At 41.7% G+C, this 16,042-nt stretch overlaps 1 protein-coding gene across 3 annotated transcripts in view; it reads left to right on the forward strand.

The window, feature by feature from the left end:
- Positions 1-6,234: 6,234 nt before the first annotated feature.
- The window catches only part of ARID5B (AT-rich interaction domain 5B), a 195,221-nt gene continuing 185,413 nt past the window's right edge, over positions 6,235-16,042 (forward strand). For 2 of the 3 annotated variants that reach the window (XM_032138076.2, XM_032138102.2), the window contains exon 1: positions 6,620-6,944. In XM_032138076.2, coding sequence (XP_031993967.2) covers positions 6,648-6,944 — 297 coding nt within the window. In that variant the 5' untranslated portion in view covers positions 6,620-6,647. Of the gene's footprint in view, positions 6,267-6,619; positions 6,945-16,042 lie in introns of those variants that run through there. The other variant, XM_032138093.2, reaches the window with a different exon arrangement.

The raw sequence follows: 16,042 nt of genomic DNA on the forward strand, positions 1-16,042 counted from the left end.
TTTTCTAATATAATTTATTTGAGAGCTTATATAATTTAATGTTCAATAGTGGATGTGTTTGACAGCTGACTTGCAAAATTTCTGAAAATGTAATCATCAGCTCTGGGGAGTCTGCGGGAACTAGTGCCAGCACATCCCTAGAAGGGTGTTGTTTAAGCCCTGAGGGAAATTGATCTGGTCCCCTACTGTCTTTGTGGAAAGCCCACCCAATTTTATTTTGGCCAAAGCTTATTGAAAATGAAAACAGAACCAACCTCACTGTTTTTCTTGGTATTATTTTTCTTCTGAAGTACACAGATCTCCTTATACACTTATTGAATTACCACATTTACATATTTCAACCTGCCATAACAAGTCATAAAATTATCAGTCTGTGACATGGCAAAATGTAGGTGGAGGTGGTCAAGGGACTTGCCGGCACTTCCATGGGTCTGAATGACTCCCCAGCAAGGGCATCTGCCTCTATACAGATGACCAGTCTGGATAATTCTGCCACAATATCTGAGAAATTCTGACAAAGCCAGAACTAGGGGTTGAGTCCTGCAGATAATTATAGTCATGGACATGGAGACACAGCAAATCTGAGAAGAATGATCCCCTTGACTTTCAGTCTAGTGATTTACCTACTGTACCCACTCTGCTTCTAAGTAATGAGTTACTTAATGCTTGTCAAGTAATTATAAGTTGTAAATCACCAAATACAAGGCATCGTTAATGTCCGTTTGAAACTGCACAGAGAAATTTTAGTAGGCAATATATGAGTCCCCCAGTGGAGCCAAGACTCCATGTCTGTACATTTTCTTGTCTCCTTTAAAAAAAAAAATCAGGTATGGCAAGATGTTTTAATAACCTCAGATGGTTGGGACCTCTGTTTTGAGTATGACCTATGATAGGTGTTCCCAGGAATTTCTTTAATACCATGCTGGGGGGCAGTTTGATCAAATTATTTATTAGTATGTAGATCACAAATGAGTCTGAAAGCCTGAGTCACCACTACCCTTTCCTCCAGCACCCTGCCATTTGAGATGGAATGGAGTGGCATTCTGAATAGAGGGGCAAGATTACAATTTAGTCAAACGTCATATATGTACCCTGCAGTGCAGGCAATTAAAAAAAAAAAGCTTAGTTATTTCTATACTAAGTAACCCATAAATGTCAAGGGCACTTGAATGCAATGAAATTGTTAAAATTAAGGGGTGTTAGGGAGTATTTGTGATTGGCGTGAGGGAGTGGGACTTGGCTTTAATTTACAAACAAATTAGAAAAAATAAACAGACTCAGCATTGCTATTGTAACTGGAAAGGCTTGAGCAAATTTAATCCAACTTCCCGGATAATACTTGATTAATCTCAGACTCGGGAGGAAAATCAAGATGAGATAGGAAGTCTCCATCTGTACCGAGGGCAGGGGAACTTGGGGCTTCCAGTGCCCACAAAGGGCATCACATGACCCTTCCCAGTGGATCACTTGCTCCGAGTTCCCTGTGTATCTCTTGGCTCCGGCTCCAAGTTCATGAGAAATCTGTCCCCATACTCATCCTTCTGAAGCTTCCAGCCTTTACCACATGGACCTGGGCTGGAGTCCCACCCCTACCACAGCTCTTGAGATAGGCGACGAATAGGAGACCCAAATTTGAGATGTAGCTCAACCTTTGACCACTAGAGGTCTCCTGGAAAGCAATGACCCGTATAACCCGGTTTATCCTCCTTCAAACCAATAGACTTGTTGCACTAAGACTTGGCGAGCCTGCTCTCCTCAAGGCCTCCTTATTAATAACGCCACCCGCCCCCGACGCTCACGATGGCTCCAGGCATAGAGGGGGATGGACCAGGCGGTGGCTGCCCCTCAGACAGTGCTGGTTCTTTACGAATCAGTCTGCAGACTCCAGGGCTACCCCTTCGAACCCCACTTATTGAACAAGCAAGAGCAGGAGAGCGTGCCTAACTCGAGGTCCCCAGGTGGGCAGCGTGGAGCCCCACGGACTTCCCACCAGCGATGGACTGGGCAAGGGAACCACGTTCAGAATCACCTAGCATCAGGTCCGCCAACAGGCCAGAATCCACTCGCCCCTCGCTTCGTCCCCCTAATTCCTCGTCCCCATTACCCCCCTTCACCGCCTCCGTTTTGCCTCCGGATCGCAAAAGTGACCCGAGCTTTAACCAGTGGAAGGAGATCAGGGAACCATTCACTATCCCTATTCTCATCCATGTGGTATTTTCTGGGGAAATTAGTGGCTTCTAGCTGGAAGAGGAAAGAAAAGGGGTGGGGGGGGGTGGATGGCTGAGGGGGAGCAAGAAAGGAAACAGCCAGGTTGAATTCCCAGTCTTTATCAAGCAATTCGCTCACCAATGAGAGAAAGCTGCAGTGGCAGATTCGAGCCACATGCGGTAGTGTGTAGCAATTAGTAGATAAAATGCTGACTAAAGTGCTAAAACATGAAGTATTATTGTAGCCAAGGTCAAAAATGCTTCAGCTGTCTTTTGCAATTTGGGGGAGGGGAGGCCCAGGGGTACGCAGAGAGGTTTGCATTTTCGAAATGGTCGCCTTCTGTCTTCAAACTGTACTTTTCCTTTTTTCTTTTCTTTTTTTATGATCCTGTTTATTATAGTCCAAGCTGCCTAATTATGTCACTGCTGGTTTTTGCAACTAACTTAATCCTTCTGATCCTTTATGAAGCGATTCACAGACACTGAATAATGTCTACTGCTCTCCCATCCCCTTGAGGGGCAAGAATGATTTTTAATTTTTTACCGTGTAAATACACGAGATTAACTTAGAGAGCTGGATTTTTGACTAGTAAAGCAGCAAGAATATAGGTGTGTGGGTACCAGATTCTGTGTTTCAGTACAAGAAAGAGCCCAGAAATAGTGGGTCATATAAACATATACTACTCTCCCTCCCACCTTTTATACACAGCAAGTTCCAGCTACAAGCTTTTTTATAGATAAATAAAGCAGTTGCTTTCATGATTATAACTGTCTTGAATGGATTGTCTTCTTACAACATTCAATCTGTTTATGAGTATTTACTTTACATTAGCCCAGGGACCCTGCACTGCAGGAGTTTGCCTCTATTCCCCTGGGTGTCGGTGTCTCAAGTCTTACATCTGCTCTGTGATTGATGGAGCCTTGAATCCACGTTATTACTCTCTCACAAGCAGAAATCAAACAGGCTATTAACTACATTACTTCAAAGAACTGTTTCAATACAATCTCCTTATCTTAATTGAAACTTTCTTTGTATGGATATTTGCTACACAGATAATTTACAGGTGCCTATCAAACATCACATTAAAGAAGAGGTAAAATTGAGAGATTTTGGGGGGGAGGGGTAAACACTATTGTGATCTGTAATTTTAAAAGGCATTCACAATATTGGTTTGATTTATTAGATGTATTATGTTCATGGGGGGTGGGGGCAGTGCTGTAAAAAGAGGGGGAAAGATATCCCTGTGATTCGGTTTTGAAATTTAGCGTTCATCTGATTACAAGGCTGCGGATATTCAAAAATATTCAGAACTAGATCCCTGCAATTGTTAACATCTCAGAAACCTTATCGGAGAGATAAGGCGGCATGCATCCTAGTTCAGTGCCTACCTTGAAGAGCTGAAGAAACAGGGTTTCTAATTAGATGAAGTTCATTACACACTTAAAGACTTACAGCACCAAAGATAGTAGAAGTTGCTTAGATGCTGTAAAGAGCTGTATAATTTTTTAAGAAAGAGATTTAATATACAATGAAGGATACCCTCAGGCATTCTGTTGAGGTTTCCTGCATAAATGCTGCTGCATTGGTCATACAGGAAACTGACTCAGAGTCGATCTCAAATACGATCTTGTCAAAATACTGCAACTCAAGTTTTTTTAATATAGGATTTCTTGAACTGGATGTATATATTTATGCTAACAGGACAGAGACTAACAGAAGCTTTAGGCATATCTATTTTTTAAAAAGACATGTAAAATGCCCCTCAGTCAAGTCCATTCATATGTTAAAAATGAACAAAATGGGCGATTCTAATCAAACGTCTGCAGTATGCATTATAAAGTTAAAAAGAGAGAGAGAAAGCGCAAGAGAGCTATAATTTCTCTTTGTAACCCATGTTTATAAAATAGAAAGATCAGATGAAATTTCAAGAGATAATTAAAGAGTGATGTGCAAGTCATAATTTGGCTAATGTAAAAGATGGGAGACCGCGAATTGTAGTCCTCCATGGTGCAGAGTTGTGATATTACTTTAAATTATTAAAATAGTTTTTGACAGCTTTCAGAATACCGGCTCTTTGGCATGGGCTTTTATTATTTATTATAATTGGAGGATCTGCCATTTTCTTTCGTTTATCTCTGTGTGTATAGAAACGAGATAGATTTTGCCTTTTATTACTTCCCCATGTTCTGAATAAAAAATGTGGTTTAGATAATGTTAAGTGCCCTAATTCTTACTGCAGAGGACGCAGACGTTATGAAAAGGCATGAAAATACACACAGAGGGTCTTTCCACCTCAAGTCACTGAATATGAGGCATTTGTGCTCTGCCGGGTGTATTAACTTCAGCCATGTGAATATAATTTTCATTAAAGTAATCCTGTTTCAACTAGATGCTGTGACTAGAGGTGAAACGTTGCGAAAGCGTTAAAAATAGCTTACTAGTAATTTCAACATCCTGTAATTTTATCACAGATCAAGTTTCAACTGTCATACTATACAGACCTTATTCCCCATATAGTACATGTTTACTTTTTTAGCATGCCAGACCCACTTTGGAAAGATTGGTGCCAATATAATAAAAGCTGGAGGGGGGGTGTGCTGGAAGGAGTGGGAGGAGAGCGGGGAAGGGGGTGGGGGAACGTGGGGGAAGCGAGTACACCATTTTAAATCAACACTGCGAAAATGCAATCTAGCCTGGCGGAGGACCGGCAGCTGGGTCGGAGCGAGCGAGGGCTTTGCAGTCTCTGCCTGTTCCTTGTTCTGTCGCTCTTAAGTTTCTCTGTGTTTGCATAATAGCCGTGCATGCAAACCTCGCAATGCTCCAGGGCTCCAGAACAATAAATATACACATTTAAAGCCTTTATTGTCTTACGGTTCATGCCCCCGGTTTTCAACAGCTTAATTTCTGGTTGTATTTAACTAGTTTGCAAATGGATTTTTTCAGTTTCAAACTATTATTGAGGAAGCTCCCCTCCTTTTTTGGCGGGGGAGGGGATGGGGGTGGGGTAGGAGTCGGTATATTATTCCTGTAGCGCTGGGTTATATAAACACATTATCATTTGAGAGCGCCCTTGGCGTCCATCAGCATTGTAAACACGTACTAGTGTATATACTTCAAAATTAAAGAATGCACACACAGAACCGGGAGCCTGAATTCATATTCTGAGCAGACTCGCTGCTCGCATTTATTGATTTATCATGCATCGTTTATTGTTCCAGTCCCTAAATGCAGTCGCTGTCCGTTCAATATTGTTTGCAAAATCCTAAGATGTGTGTGCACTGCTCACTTGTCTCTTTTTTTTTTGCTGAGTATTTTTTTGCGAAGCGAACAAATGCATTAATATTTATATGTTTATATAATCGATAACCCACTTTTCCCTTCCATGTAAATAGGCATCAAAAGATAATTTAACAGATTAGTTCTCGAAAACATGGCAGTGAGGAAGCGTAATTTAACTATCAAACAAATCTACATGTCTAATAACAGCAAATCTGCTAAGGAGCATTAGAAAGAGGAGCAGCGCCCCGGAATCTCTGCAGGAAATGTTCTTTATATTAGACATATACAAGCAGGTCCTGTCAGATGCACAGCGGAGCTCGCTAGCCCTCCTCTCCCCCAAAAATCTCATCAGACGATATCCCTAGACAGGGGCAGTTAGAGAGAGAGGAATCACATCTCCACACAGTTTTAGGGTGATTTTTATTTTTACAAATCTTCCTGTGTGTTTTTTGCCTTGATCCATCCTCTTCCCGCCGAGATCGTATGGCGCCTTTCTCTCGATTATGAATTTGATCAATCCATATTTGGAAGAAAACCCACATATTTTTTTCAGGAGCTGAAAATTGAGTCGTTATAGAAATATTAGGACATATTTTCAATCATTTCGGTACCCAAAGGGAGGCAAGAGCTCAGTTTTATATTGAGACATTACGCCGGCTGAAGGCAGAGAATGCGTTTCCCTGCCAGGACCTGATGCAATCCATTCAAGCCAACAAGTTTGGAGAGAATGTTGAGTTCAATCAATTCAGAACGTCGAGATGGAGCCCAACTCACTCCAGGTATTTCGCTCTCCTCCGCTCCTCCGATCCCGGCACCCCCCGGCACCCCCCAACCCCCCAGCTCACCCACACCCCTGCACCCACCCACACCCCCCACAAACTTTTCACCAAACTTTTACCCTCTGCATCCCCCAAAATCATTTTTATTGTTTAAAAAAATCCCTGCACTGATCATACATACATAATGTAATTTTACCGCCTCAAATGGGGAGGTGGGGCGAAGTGGCGGTGGGGGGCCCTGAGTTTTTTTTTTTTTTAGGGAGGCAGAAAATTTGTGGGCGCTATTATTTTTCCACCCAGCGTTATATCTGTTGGGTCGTCTGTATTAAGAGAGTGGATGTCTGTGTGTAAATGTGTCTGGGAATAGATGTTTGTGCTCTGATGGCTACATTATTTATTTGGTGTTTTTTTCCCCCCCTGCAGTGGGTCGGCTCACCGTGTGGCTTGCACGGACCTTACATTTTCTACAAGGCTTTTCAATTCCACCTTGAAGGCAAACCAAGAATTTTGTCCCTTGGCGACTTTTTCTTTGTAAGATGTACGCCAAAGGATCCGATTTGCATAGCGGAGCTCCAGCTGTTGTGGGAAGAGAGGACCAGCCGGCAACTTTTATCCAGCTCTAAACTTTATTTCCTCCCAGAAGACACTCCCCAGGGCAGAAATAGCGACCATGGCGAGGTGGTAAACCTGTCTGTCCCCCTCTTCTTTCTTTATTATTTTCCCCCCTAGTAATGCTTATTACAGGGCAAGCTTGAAAATACTGTATTCACTTCTGCAGGCGAGCAGGATCGACTCCTTTTTTAAAGGGGTAGCGCCACTAGCTGGGGCTCGAGTATTTTGCCATTGTCAGAGTTTGGCTGTCAGCTTTACAAAGAGGATCCAACTGCTGATTTTAGTCAAGATCAAATAACTTGTTCGAGAAGGGTTTTGTTCAAGGATGTGTGTGTGTGTGTGTGTGTGTGTGTGTGTGTGTGTGTGTGTGTGTTCATTTGCTCTCCTGCTATTGCCTCTTGAACATCACATGCTTTTTATATTTTTTGCCTTTTGAAAATTTACCTTCGTGTCTGGCTCGGTCGTGTCTGGGTGGATTTCTTTCGGTGGGTTTCGATATTGTTATCTCTTTTTTTTAAGTAAGTATTTGATATGTTTAAGAGGGCGGAAATTACGAAATGGAGGCAGAATGAGATCAAAAGCTATTGAGTTGGCAAAGACGTGTTGAATAAAGTGATAAATGACAGGTACTGGAATAATACATTCAAATAACTTGCAGATCTGCCCGGGCGGATTTCAAAGCGGTGGTGTAACAGGCACAAACACGTTAAGCATTAACAACTATCTCTCGCCCACTCCCCCTCCCCCCGGACAAGCCATTTGATATTCTAGTTTGCAATTACTCCACGCAAAGTGGACGTCCTCCTGCGCGATCTTTGGGGTTGTGTGGGACGGGGGCGGGGGAGGGGAGGGCAGAGGGGTGTGTGCTTGCCCACTGGCCCTGCGGGTCCAGCGTTCTCCGTGCCCAGACGGCGCTCCGGGGAGGGCGGGGAGGGGACAGAGCCTCCCCGGCACGTTTCTGGGCGGCCGCGGGGGCGCTCGCTGCGCTCCCGGGAGGACGCCGGAGGTGAGCCGGCTGTCACTGGGCGCCGGGGCGGCCGCCTCCCTTCGGCTCTGTCATTTCATGTGTGACCGCAGTTCTGCGGGCTCCCCTCGTCAGCTGACCGACCTCAGCGCCGTGGTACCTACCGAGGGGAACTATTTTGGGGAGTCTGTGCCCACGGCGCAGCGGGGAGGGAGGGCGCACTGCCGCCTGGCGAGGCTTTGTGTTGCCAAAGCGAGAGCAGGGTAATCAAACAGACTTTTGAGGGCAGCTAGTGCTGTGCCAGGCTCTCGAGCTTTCGAGGTAGGTGTAAGGATCTAAGGATCTTTTTGTTAAATGAATGGCTTCCCGTTTAACTCATCCCGGGGCTCGGAGCTGCCAGTCCTTCCAGAATTCCTCGGTCTGATGGAGTTGATAGTACTTTTGGCATTGCCAGTTCACTCCCTCTCCCCAGGATCGAATTACTCGTCAGTGGTCTATGCCGGTTAATTACTGGAGTTCGTCGAAACGTTCGCCCTCGAATCTGCCTTTTCGGAAATAAGCCCCTCCCACCTCCCCGCTCACCTCGCCCCTCCACCCTCCCCGGCCAGCTTTGGTTTTTAGATGTTCATATTTCCCGACGTCCGCCTGCAATTTTAAAAAGGTGTTGTTTGGAAATACTGTGAAAAATCCTGCAACCTACCAACAGGTTGAGCTCTTTCTCCCTCCCAAGGTCTGGCTCGGCCCCCTCCCCCGACCCAACTTTCCTGCGCAGCTGTCTTCCTCCTCCTCCCCCTCCTGATTTCTTATTATTTGCTTTTCAAATTTATTACTTCAACATGGCCTGTGATCTGGCAAAGGGAAGGATTAAATATCCAGAAAAGAACTGGTGCCTAATAGACTTCTGACTAAGTCCAGGAGGAAATTATTCAGTGTTTTATGGGATATTTTGTGGTCACTCTTTTTTTTTGGCGGGGGAGGGGATTGAAATTGGAATATTTTTTAAAGACCCTGAGTTGACCCCACTTGGTACAGTTTTAATTTTTGTTGGTGTAATTAAATGGTGAATTCTGATTTAAGAATAAAGGCCATATTTGCCAAACGTTGCATCTGCTAGAAGTGTTGACAGTGAATAGATATATTTTTAAATACACGATTTCTTTTTAATTGTTCATTATGGGGAATTGAAAGAGAACCATTGTAATGATCTGTGCATTTCGTCACTGCTATATGAGCCATACCTGAGAAAATTAATCTTGCCATTTAAAAGTAAACTCTAGGGGGTTTGCGGAGGGAGATGGCTCTATTTATAATCCTCAGCTGCATATACATCGTCTAATATTATACATGATTTGTTTTTTAATGCTAACACGGCTGGTAATTAGCTGTATGATTATACTTGTATATTTCATTAGGACTTTGGCTGATGTCATTGTGAATTATTCAGCCATATTAAAACAATTTTCAATTGAGATAATGACACACCTCAAAATTATGCAAATGCAGGCTGCATTGTGCAAAATAATTATGACAAATGTAAAGCAGGTAGAAAGTTTCCCAGTGCAGATCGGTTTTCCACCCTGGTGATGTCATATCCCCCCTGGCCTAAGTTAGTCATTCATTAGCAGAATAGCAGCAGCAGTCTCCTCTGGAGGAGAGCCTTACAGAAACCAGCATTTACTGCTGGCACCTAGAGGGGGCAACAGGGTCCTCTCATTAAGAAATTTGCTTTGTTTTCACTTACTCCATTAACTTGTTTATATACATTTAAATGATTTTTATTATTGATTTTAACTAGTTTTGAATGATGCATTTGCCATTTGCAATGTGTAACTGAAAGAGAAAGGTTTCTTGGTGATATGCACTGCTACTTGGAGAAAATGTTCAGCACATTTAATCAGCCAGTACAGTTTATTTTAAGTAACCAAATGGAGGTTAATAATTTCTTGATTGAGCTGACATCAGCATCCATTTCAAAAGGACAGCCAGGACTCAGTATGCTTTTTTTGGTTTAAGAGAATCATTCTGCCTTTTTATGATTTCTTGAAATGTAAAGACGTCAGTTCTAAAAGCAGAAAAATGATCATTGTGCAAGATTAGAAATAGCGTCCCTGTGTGGTTTGCTGTGATTTGCAGAGGGTTTTTTTTTTTTTTTTTGGAATATTTTCTCATGATTTTTGTAATAATTGTGGGAGGCTGGATAAGGCAGGACTTTGTACACCCATTTTACAGATGGGGACATAGACTTGCAAAGGTTATGTGGTTTGTCAAAGGTCACCAGGCTAGAACCCAGGCCTCCTTGAAATTCAAGGTTATCTTTTCTCCCCAGTGAAACCTACCCTTGAAAGCAGAGCTTGAATGCATCATATTATATTCTAGAAGTGTGTACTAATGTGAACAGTCCCTCAGACATTTTAGAATTGTAACTAGTTAATCAGCTTTGCCAAAGGTCACCAGATGTCTAGGTAGCAAAACTATCCTTATCCTGTAAAGTTAAGCTAATTCTAATCAGTGGTATATAATGATAACAGTTATATTTTAATAGTTATTAATGAGCATTAACAACTTACTATTCACTTTAATGATGATGGTGATGATTTATATGCTTATATACACCAATGCCTTCATATATAATACTTCCAGTGTTGGCAACTAGTGTTGAGGAAAAGCATTCAAGAAAGTCACATTTTGATTCTGCAGCTTGCTATTTGCTTAATCTTGAACAACCATAAGTACTTGGAGCCTCAGTTTCTTCAGCTGCAAAATGGGAACAAAGTAGGGATACTATAGATTGTTGGTGAAGATCAAGAGGATTTATAGGCAAAAGAGCTTTATGTACTGTAAAGTACTTAAATAGAAAAGAATTATGATTATAGTGACCTTTGTTCTAGATATTCTTAACTTTATAAACAATAAAAAAAATTTTGTGTCTGTGTGGAGGTTCTTGGACCTAAAAATGATACCATCTTAAATTACCATGAAAATGAATAGCAGGGCCATGTGCAAGGAGTTAAATGTCTTTAGTAATTACTTACAATTGCCACATTCAGCCAGTAGCTCTTCAGAGGAGGAAAATGGCAAAGTAGGCGGGTAATTGGTTCTGTTACTGGATAACTTCTGATTACATTCATTTTCCAATTGCCAAGTGCTTAATCTATTGGCAATATACCCTCTTAAAATGGGTGGATATGCAAGCTTGGATTTCAGCCTGACCAGCCATCGCTGGGATTTTACAAGAAGGTTTGCTGGTCACCTCCAACTGTGCTTGTGGATGGCTAAGCTAATGATGTCCAGGAGTCAAGATCAGGCATACCTGGATGTTATAGATTCTAGCATGCATTCTGGATTTCTAAAAAGTGATTTGGTTATCACCAGCCTCACTATTGAATTAAAAAATGCTAAAAATCCACGTTCTGGGGCCCCTATTGAAATCTACTCAAATAGAATTTCTAGAGTTGGGTCCAGGAGTCTGAATTTTAAATATTTAAACAGTCTCAGTCTAGCTGTGTGATCTTGGGCAAATTCTAAACTCTCTGTGCCTCCGTTTTCTCATCTGTAAAGTGGAAATACAGTCCTTATTTCCTAGGATTATTTTAAGGATTAAATAAGTTAATATATGTAAAATGCATATACCCAAAGTTGACACATAGTAGATACTTCAATAATGGTTGACTGTTGTTATTATCATTAATATTAGCATTATTCTCACTGAGGTTTGAAACCACTACCATGGAGCTTACTGAAAAGTTTTTCCGTGTGAGGGAATGGCACCTAGGTTAGTTTGCTAGGACACGTGGGCTTCCAAATCCTACCAAATCAGGCTATCTTTCATCTCTATGTTGGCTTTAGCTGTGTCACCAAAATAAAAAGTGTCTTAAGGATTTACATTTTACTGCAGAAGTAAACTGTCAACTGGATCAACAGGATTTTTTTTTTTCCAAAAGATTGCCTGATTTGATCATATCTGGAGTTAGACACATTCTGGAATCTAGAAGTTGCTGGATTAGTCTTGCTCTCTCTTTGGATAGCTCCTCAGTCTTGGTCTATATACATAAGGTAATTTTTTAGAGATTTCTGAGACCTCTTAAATGACTACACTGGCCTTAGAGAATTGCTTTAACTTTTTTAAGCCTCTGTTTCTTCCTCTGTAAAATGGATTTAATGGTCTCAACTGTGCTGGGAATCAGAGATAATAATGAAAAGGGTCTGGAATCTAGCATAGTACCTACACATGAGAGTTCAATGAATAATGGTTGCACTTACAATAGTTATTATTTATTTTTAGTAATCATCTTAAGCTAAGAAAAGGAATTATCTTTACTATCTACCAAGCAGGCCTTTTAGAACAAAGATAAGAATGTAAAGAATTACATGGAGAGAAATTACTGGACTGTGACAAGAGTCAGCCAAGTAAGGCCTGAAGGCCAAATCTGGCCCACTGTCTGTTTTTGTGAATAAAGTTTTATTGGAATGTGGCCATGCTAATTTGTTTATGGCTGCTCTCAGGCTCCAACAGCAAAGTTGAGTTGTTTTGACAGTTACCAGATCGCTGACAAAGTAGAAATATTTATTATCTGGCTTTCTAAAGAAAAACTTTGCTGACCCCTGGCCTATGCGGTTGATCTGCAATAAGGTAGATGATTGTGTACCTATTTTTCTTTCTTACTCGAGTTTTGGCCATGAACCAGTAATATCAGAAATATAAGAAACTTAAGTACTATAAGAAATTGTACATTAATATTATATCATTAACGTTTACATATCCAATCCAATTTCACCATTGATTCTAGGACATTAAAATTTGAGAATGAGTGAAATAATATTAAATTATATTTTGTATGGTTAAGATTGAAACTTTACCCAATATTAGTATTGTCTATCTTGAGTTAATAAAAAACTACTCATGAAGTTCTATGTGCTCAGTACTCTGCTAGGTGAAGAGATGGATGCAAAATGGTTTGCGATGTGACCCTTTTTCTGAATAAATTTATCGATCTTGATAAGGAGATGAGATCAACATGTCTAAAAATGTAAAAGCAATATGAGACACAACACGTCAGTAAATTGTGCTGATAATACATGTCATAGGCATCCAAAGGAAGGCTCCCAACCATCATGTTTTTTGGAAAAAGAATTCATTAAATTTCTCAGATGTTGATTGAAAACCTACTGTGTGCTGGCACTTGGATACAAGAGATTAAGGAGAATGGCCTCGGCCAGGCACAGTGGCTCATGCCTGTAATCCCAGCACTTTGGGAGGCCGAGGCAGGCAGATGACGAGATTGAGACCATCCTGGCTAACATGGTGAAACCCCATCTCTACTAAATACAAAAAATTAGCCGGGCGTGGTTGTGGGCGCCTGTAGTCCCAGCTACTTGGGAGGCTGAGGCAGGAGAATGGCGTGAACCCGGGAGGCAGAGCTTGCAGGGAGCTGAGATTGCACCATTGCACTCCAGCCTGGGCAACAGAGCAAGACTCCATCTCAAAAAAAAAAAAAAGAAGAAGAAGAATGGCCTCTGCCCTCAAGGAGTTCCCAGACTGCCTTTGTAGACAGACAGTGATCACAGATAAGGCCATCAGACTCTTTCCATCTGGGTTCCTTAGTTTAAGTTGAGATGAACTGAGATCACTATTTATTTGTAGCATTTCTTAATCTTTCCAGAAATTAGAAAGTACTGTCTTCATCTTTGAATTATCACTTCCTGGACACATATTTGTAGAGCACCTATTATGTGCCAGATCCTATTCTAGGCCCTGGGGATGCAGCATGAATAAGACAGACAAAAATCACTGCTCCCAGGGAGCTTAGAGTCCAGTGGTTGGTTGTAACCTCTTGTGCACTTTATACCTTGTGCCTTGTAGTTATCTGTGTTCTTTTCCTTTACCTTGTCACCTGACCCTATGCTCCCCCCACCATAGTGCTGTTCTCAGGAGCAGGCAGTTGTGCCTTATTCACCTCTGGGTCCTCTGCAATATTTAGTGCTATTCAGTGAGTATTTTTATTTTTATTTTTTTTGAGACGGAGTCTCACTGTGTCACCCAGGCTGGAGTGCAGTGGCGCAATCTCGGCTCACTGCAAGCTCCGCCTCCCGGGTTCACGCCATTCTCCTGCCTCAGCCTCCAGAGTAGCTGGGACTACAGGCGCCCACCACCGCACCCGGCTAATTTTTTGTATTTTTAGTAAAGACGGGGTTTCACCATGTTGGCCAGGATGGTCTCCATCTCCTGACCTCGTGATCCGCCCACCTCGGCCTCCCAAAGTGCTGGGATTACAGGCGTCAGCCACCACGCCCGGCTATCAGTGAGTATTTTTTGAGTGACTGAACCACATAATTAAAATGCCTTCTTGCACACAGTCTACCTTTTTTAAGCTTTACCCAGTTTCTTTCGGGCAGATGACCAGTGACCAGTCATCCACATGTGGGCCAGATCCACGACCCCATCTCACGCTTCTTTCTCTTCCAAAGTCTGTAGTCATTTTGCACTGTAGAATGTGAAAACATGGGAAGTGGTTTTTTTCATAGGGGCACTCACCAAAGAAATAAGCAAATATTTGAATGATTAGACTGGAGGCAGCATCTCTGTTTCATTGGGTAATCTTCCAGTCTCAGCAGTCAACCCATAAAAAGTCAGGGCTTTGGGGTAGCAACCTGTGAAAAGACTAGACTTAGGAAAGAAGATTCACTCCTCGCCTGGTGTTGGTTGGCATTTCATACGAGCCACCATGTTTTTCAGGCTGATGGTCTTAACTAGGCCACATGTTTGATAGTGCCTCAAAATTGTAAGCAATTAAAACCTCTCTTGACAATTAGACTGTCAGGCACATACTAAAGAAATGTTATTTTTATGAAATACAAGAATCCATACATGTAAATACTTCATTATTAATTATTAATAAAGCATGCCATTGTTCATAGTGGCATCTAGTGATATATGACTCAAGCTCATTTATCAAAGTCTAGTTTCACCAATATCCAGAATATAATTGCTTGAACCAAATGCATTCGCTTGTCATTTTTTATAGCCAGTGTAGTTGGATATTTGCCATCTTCTACTCAGAATAATATTGTAGCTAGTGACTACCCGTTGCCTTGGCTTTTAAGGAAATTTAAAACAAATTTATCGATTGTTGGCTTAAAAATTCATTCGCCTCTCAGAGATGTGGTCATGGATTCCCTCATTTCTTGAAGAATCTACACTCGCACAAATCCAAGGATGCATTTTTCTGGCCACATTGTGTTCCTCACTGACTTGCTGGAGATAAGAACCTTGGCCTTAGCCCTCCAGCATACATCCCTCATGCCCTGGACTATGAGCATCAGTATCGACAACACATTTCAAACACACAGGTGATGATGATTATTGAAAGGGTGCTTTAGAATCATGCTAATGGCATCAATCTCTCGCACACACTTGGGTAAATTAATTCTGCTTTTAAAATCAGATGCACTGTTAGCAGCGTTAAAGATGGATATTTGACATTTATCACGCAGACTAGGATGGGTGGTTTAATTACGCGAATTTTCTGTAGGATCTTTGTGGCTGTATAAAAAGACGCACAGTGGCGTGTGTCCTTGGCATATGACCATCAACATCACAGGCACATCTCCATTCCTGTGCCCCAGTAAGAACCCCAGGCAGCAGAGGCCAAATGTTGCTAGTCAATCTAGTGACCCCATAAACATCTTTTCCCCCACCTTTCTTTTCTCATGACTCCAAGCACACCCGGGCTATGAAACACCCCTTCCACCCCATAGTTGAGTTCTAAGCCTGATCAGTGGCACTAAACATTAAACTCTTGTCTTTGAGAATAATGGGCTTTGCTTTCTACACCCTCAAGCATGTTGAGCTACTGTGCAAGCTGGAAAATAAAAATGTTCTAATTGTGTCTTTTAAATAAGCATAGGAGTGAATTAATTAGACCATATTTTGTCTTTAGTTGCTTAGTTACACAATAGTATTCCTGAGCACGAGTAAGATAAATTGGCTCTTTTTGTGCTGCTTGTCCCTTAATCATAATTACTGTATTGCTTACGAGAGTAAAGCATACATAGATTTAGAATTTTTTATTAATAGTCAAAAATATGCGTATGATATATAAAGTATATGCTGTTCAACCTGTTTTATATGTGGGAAGAAGTTTTATTGTGGTGGTAACATTTGCATTAGTTGCTCAAAGATGTAGTTCTAGGAAATACATAA

The sequence above is a fragment of the Hylobates moloch genome, unplaced genomic scaffold (genome assembly GCF_009828535.3).
Source record: "Hylobates moloch isolate HMO894 unplaced genomic scaffold, HMol_V3 SCAFFOLD_3, whole genome shotgun sequence".
Taxonomy (NCBI): Eukaryota; Metazoa; Chordata; class Mammalia; order Primates; family Hylobatidae; genus Hylobates; species Hylobates moloch.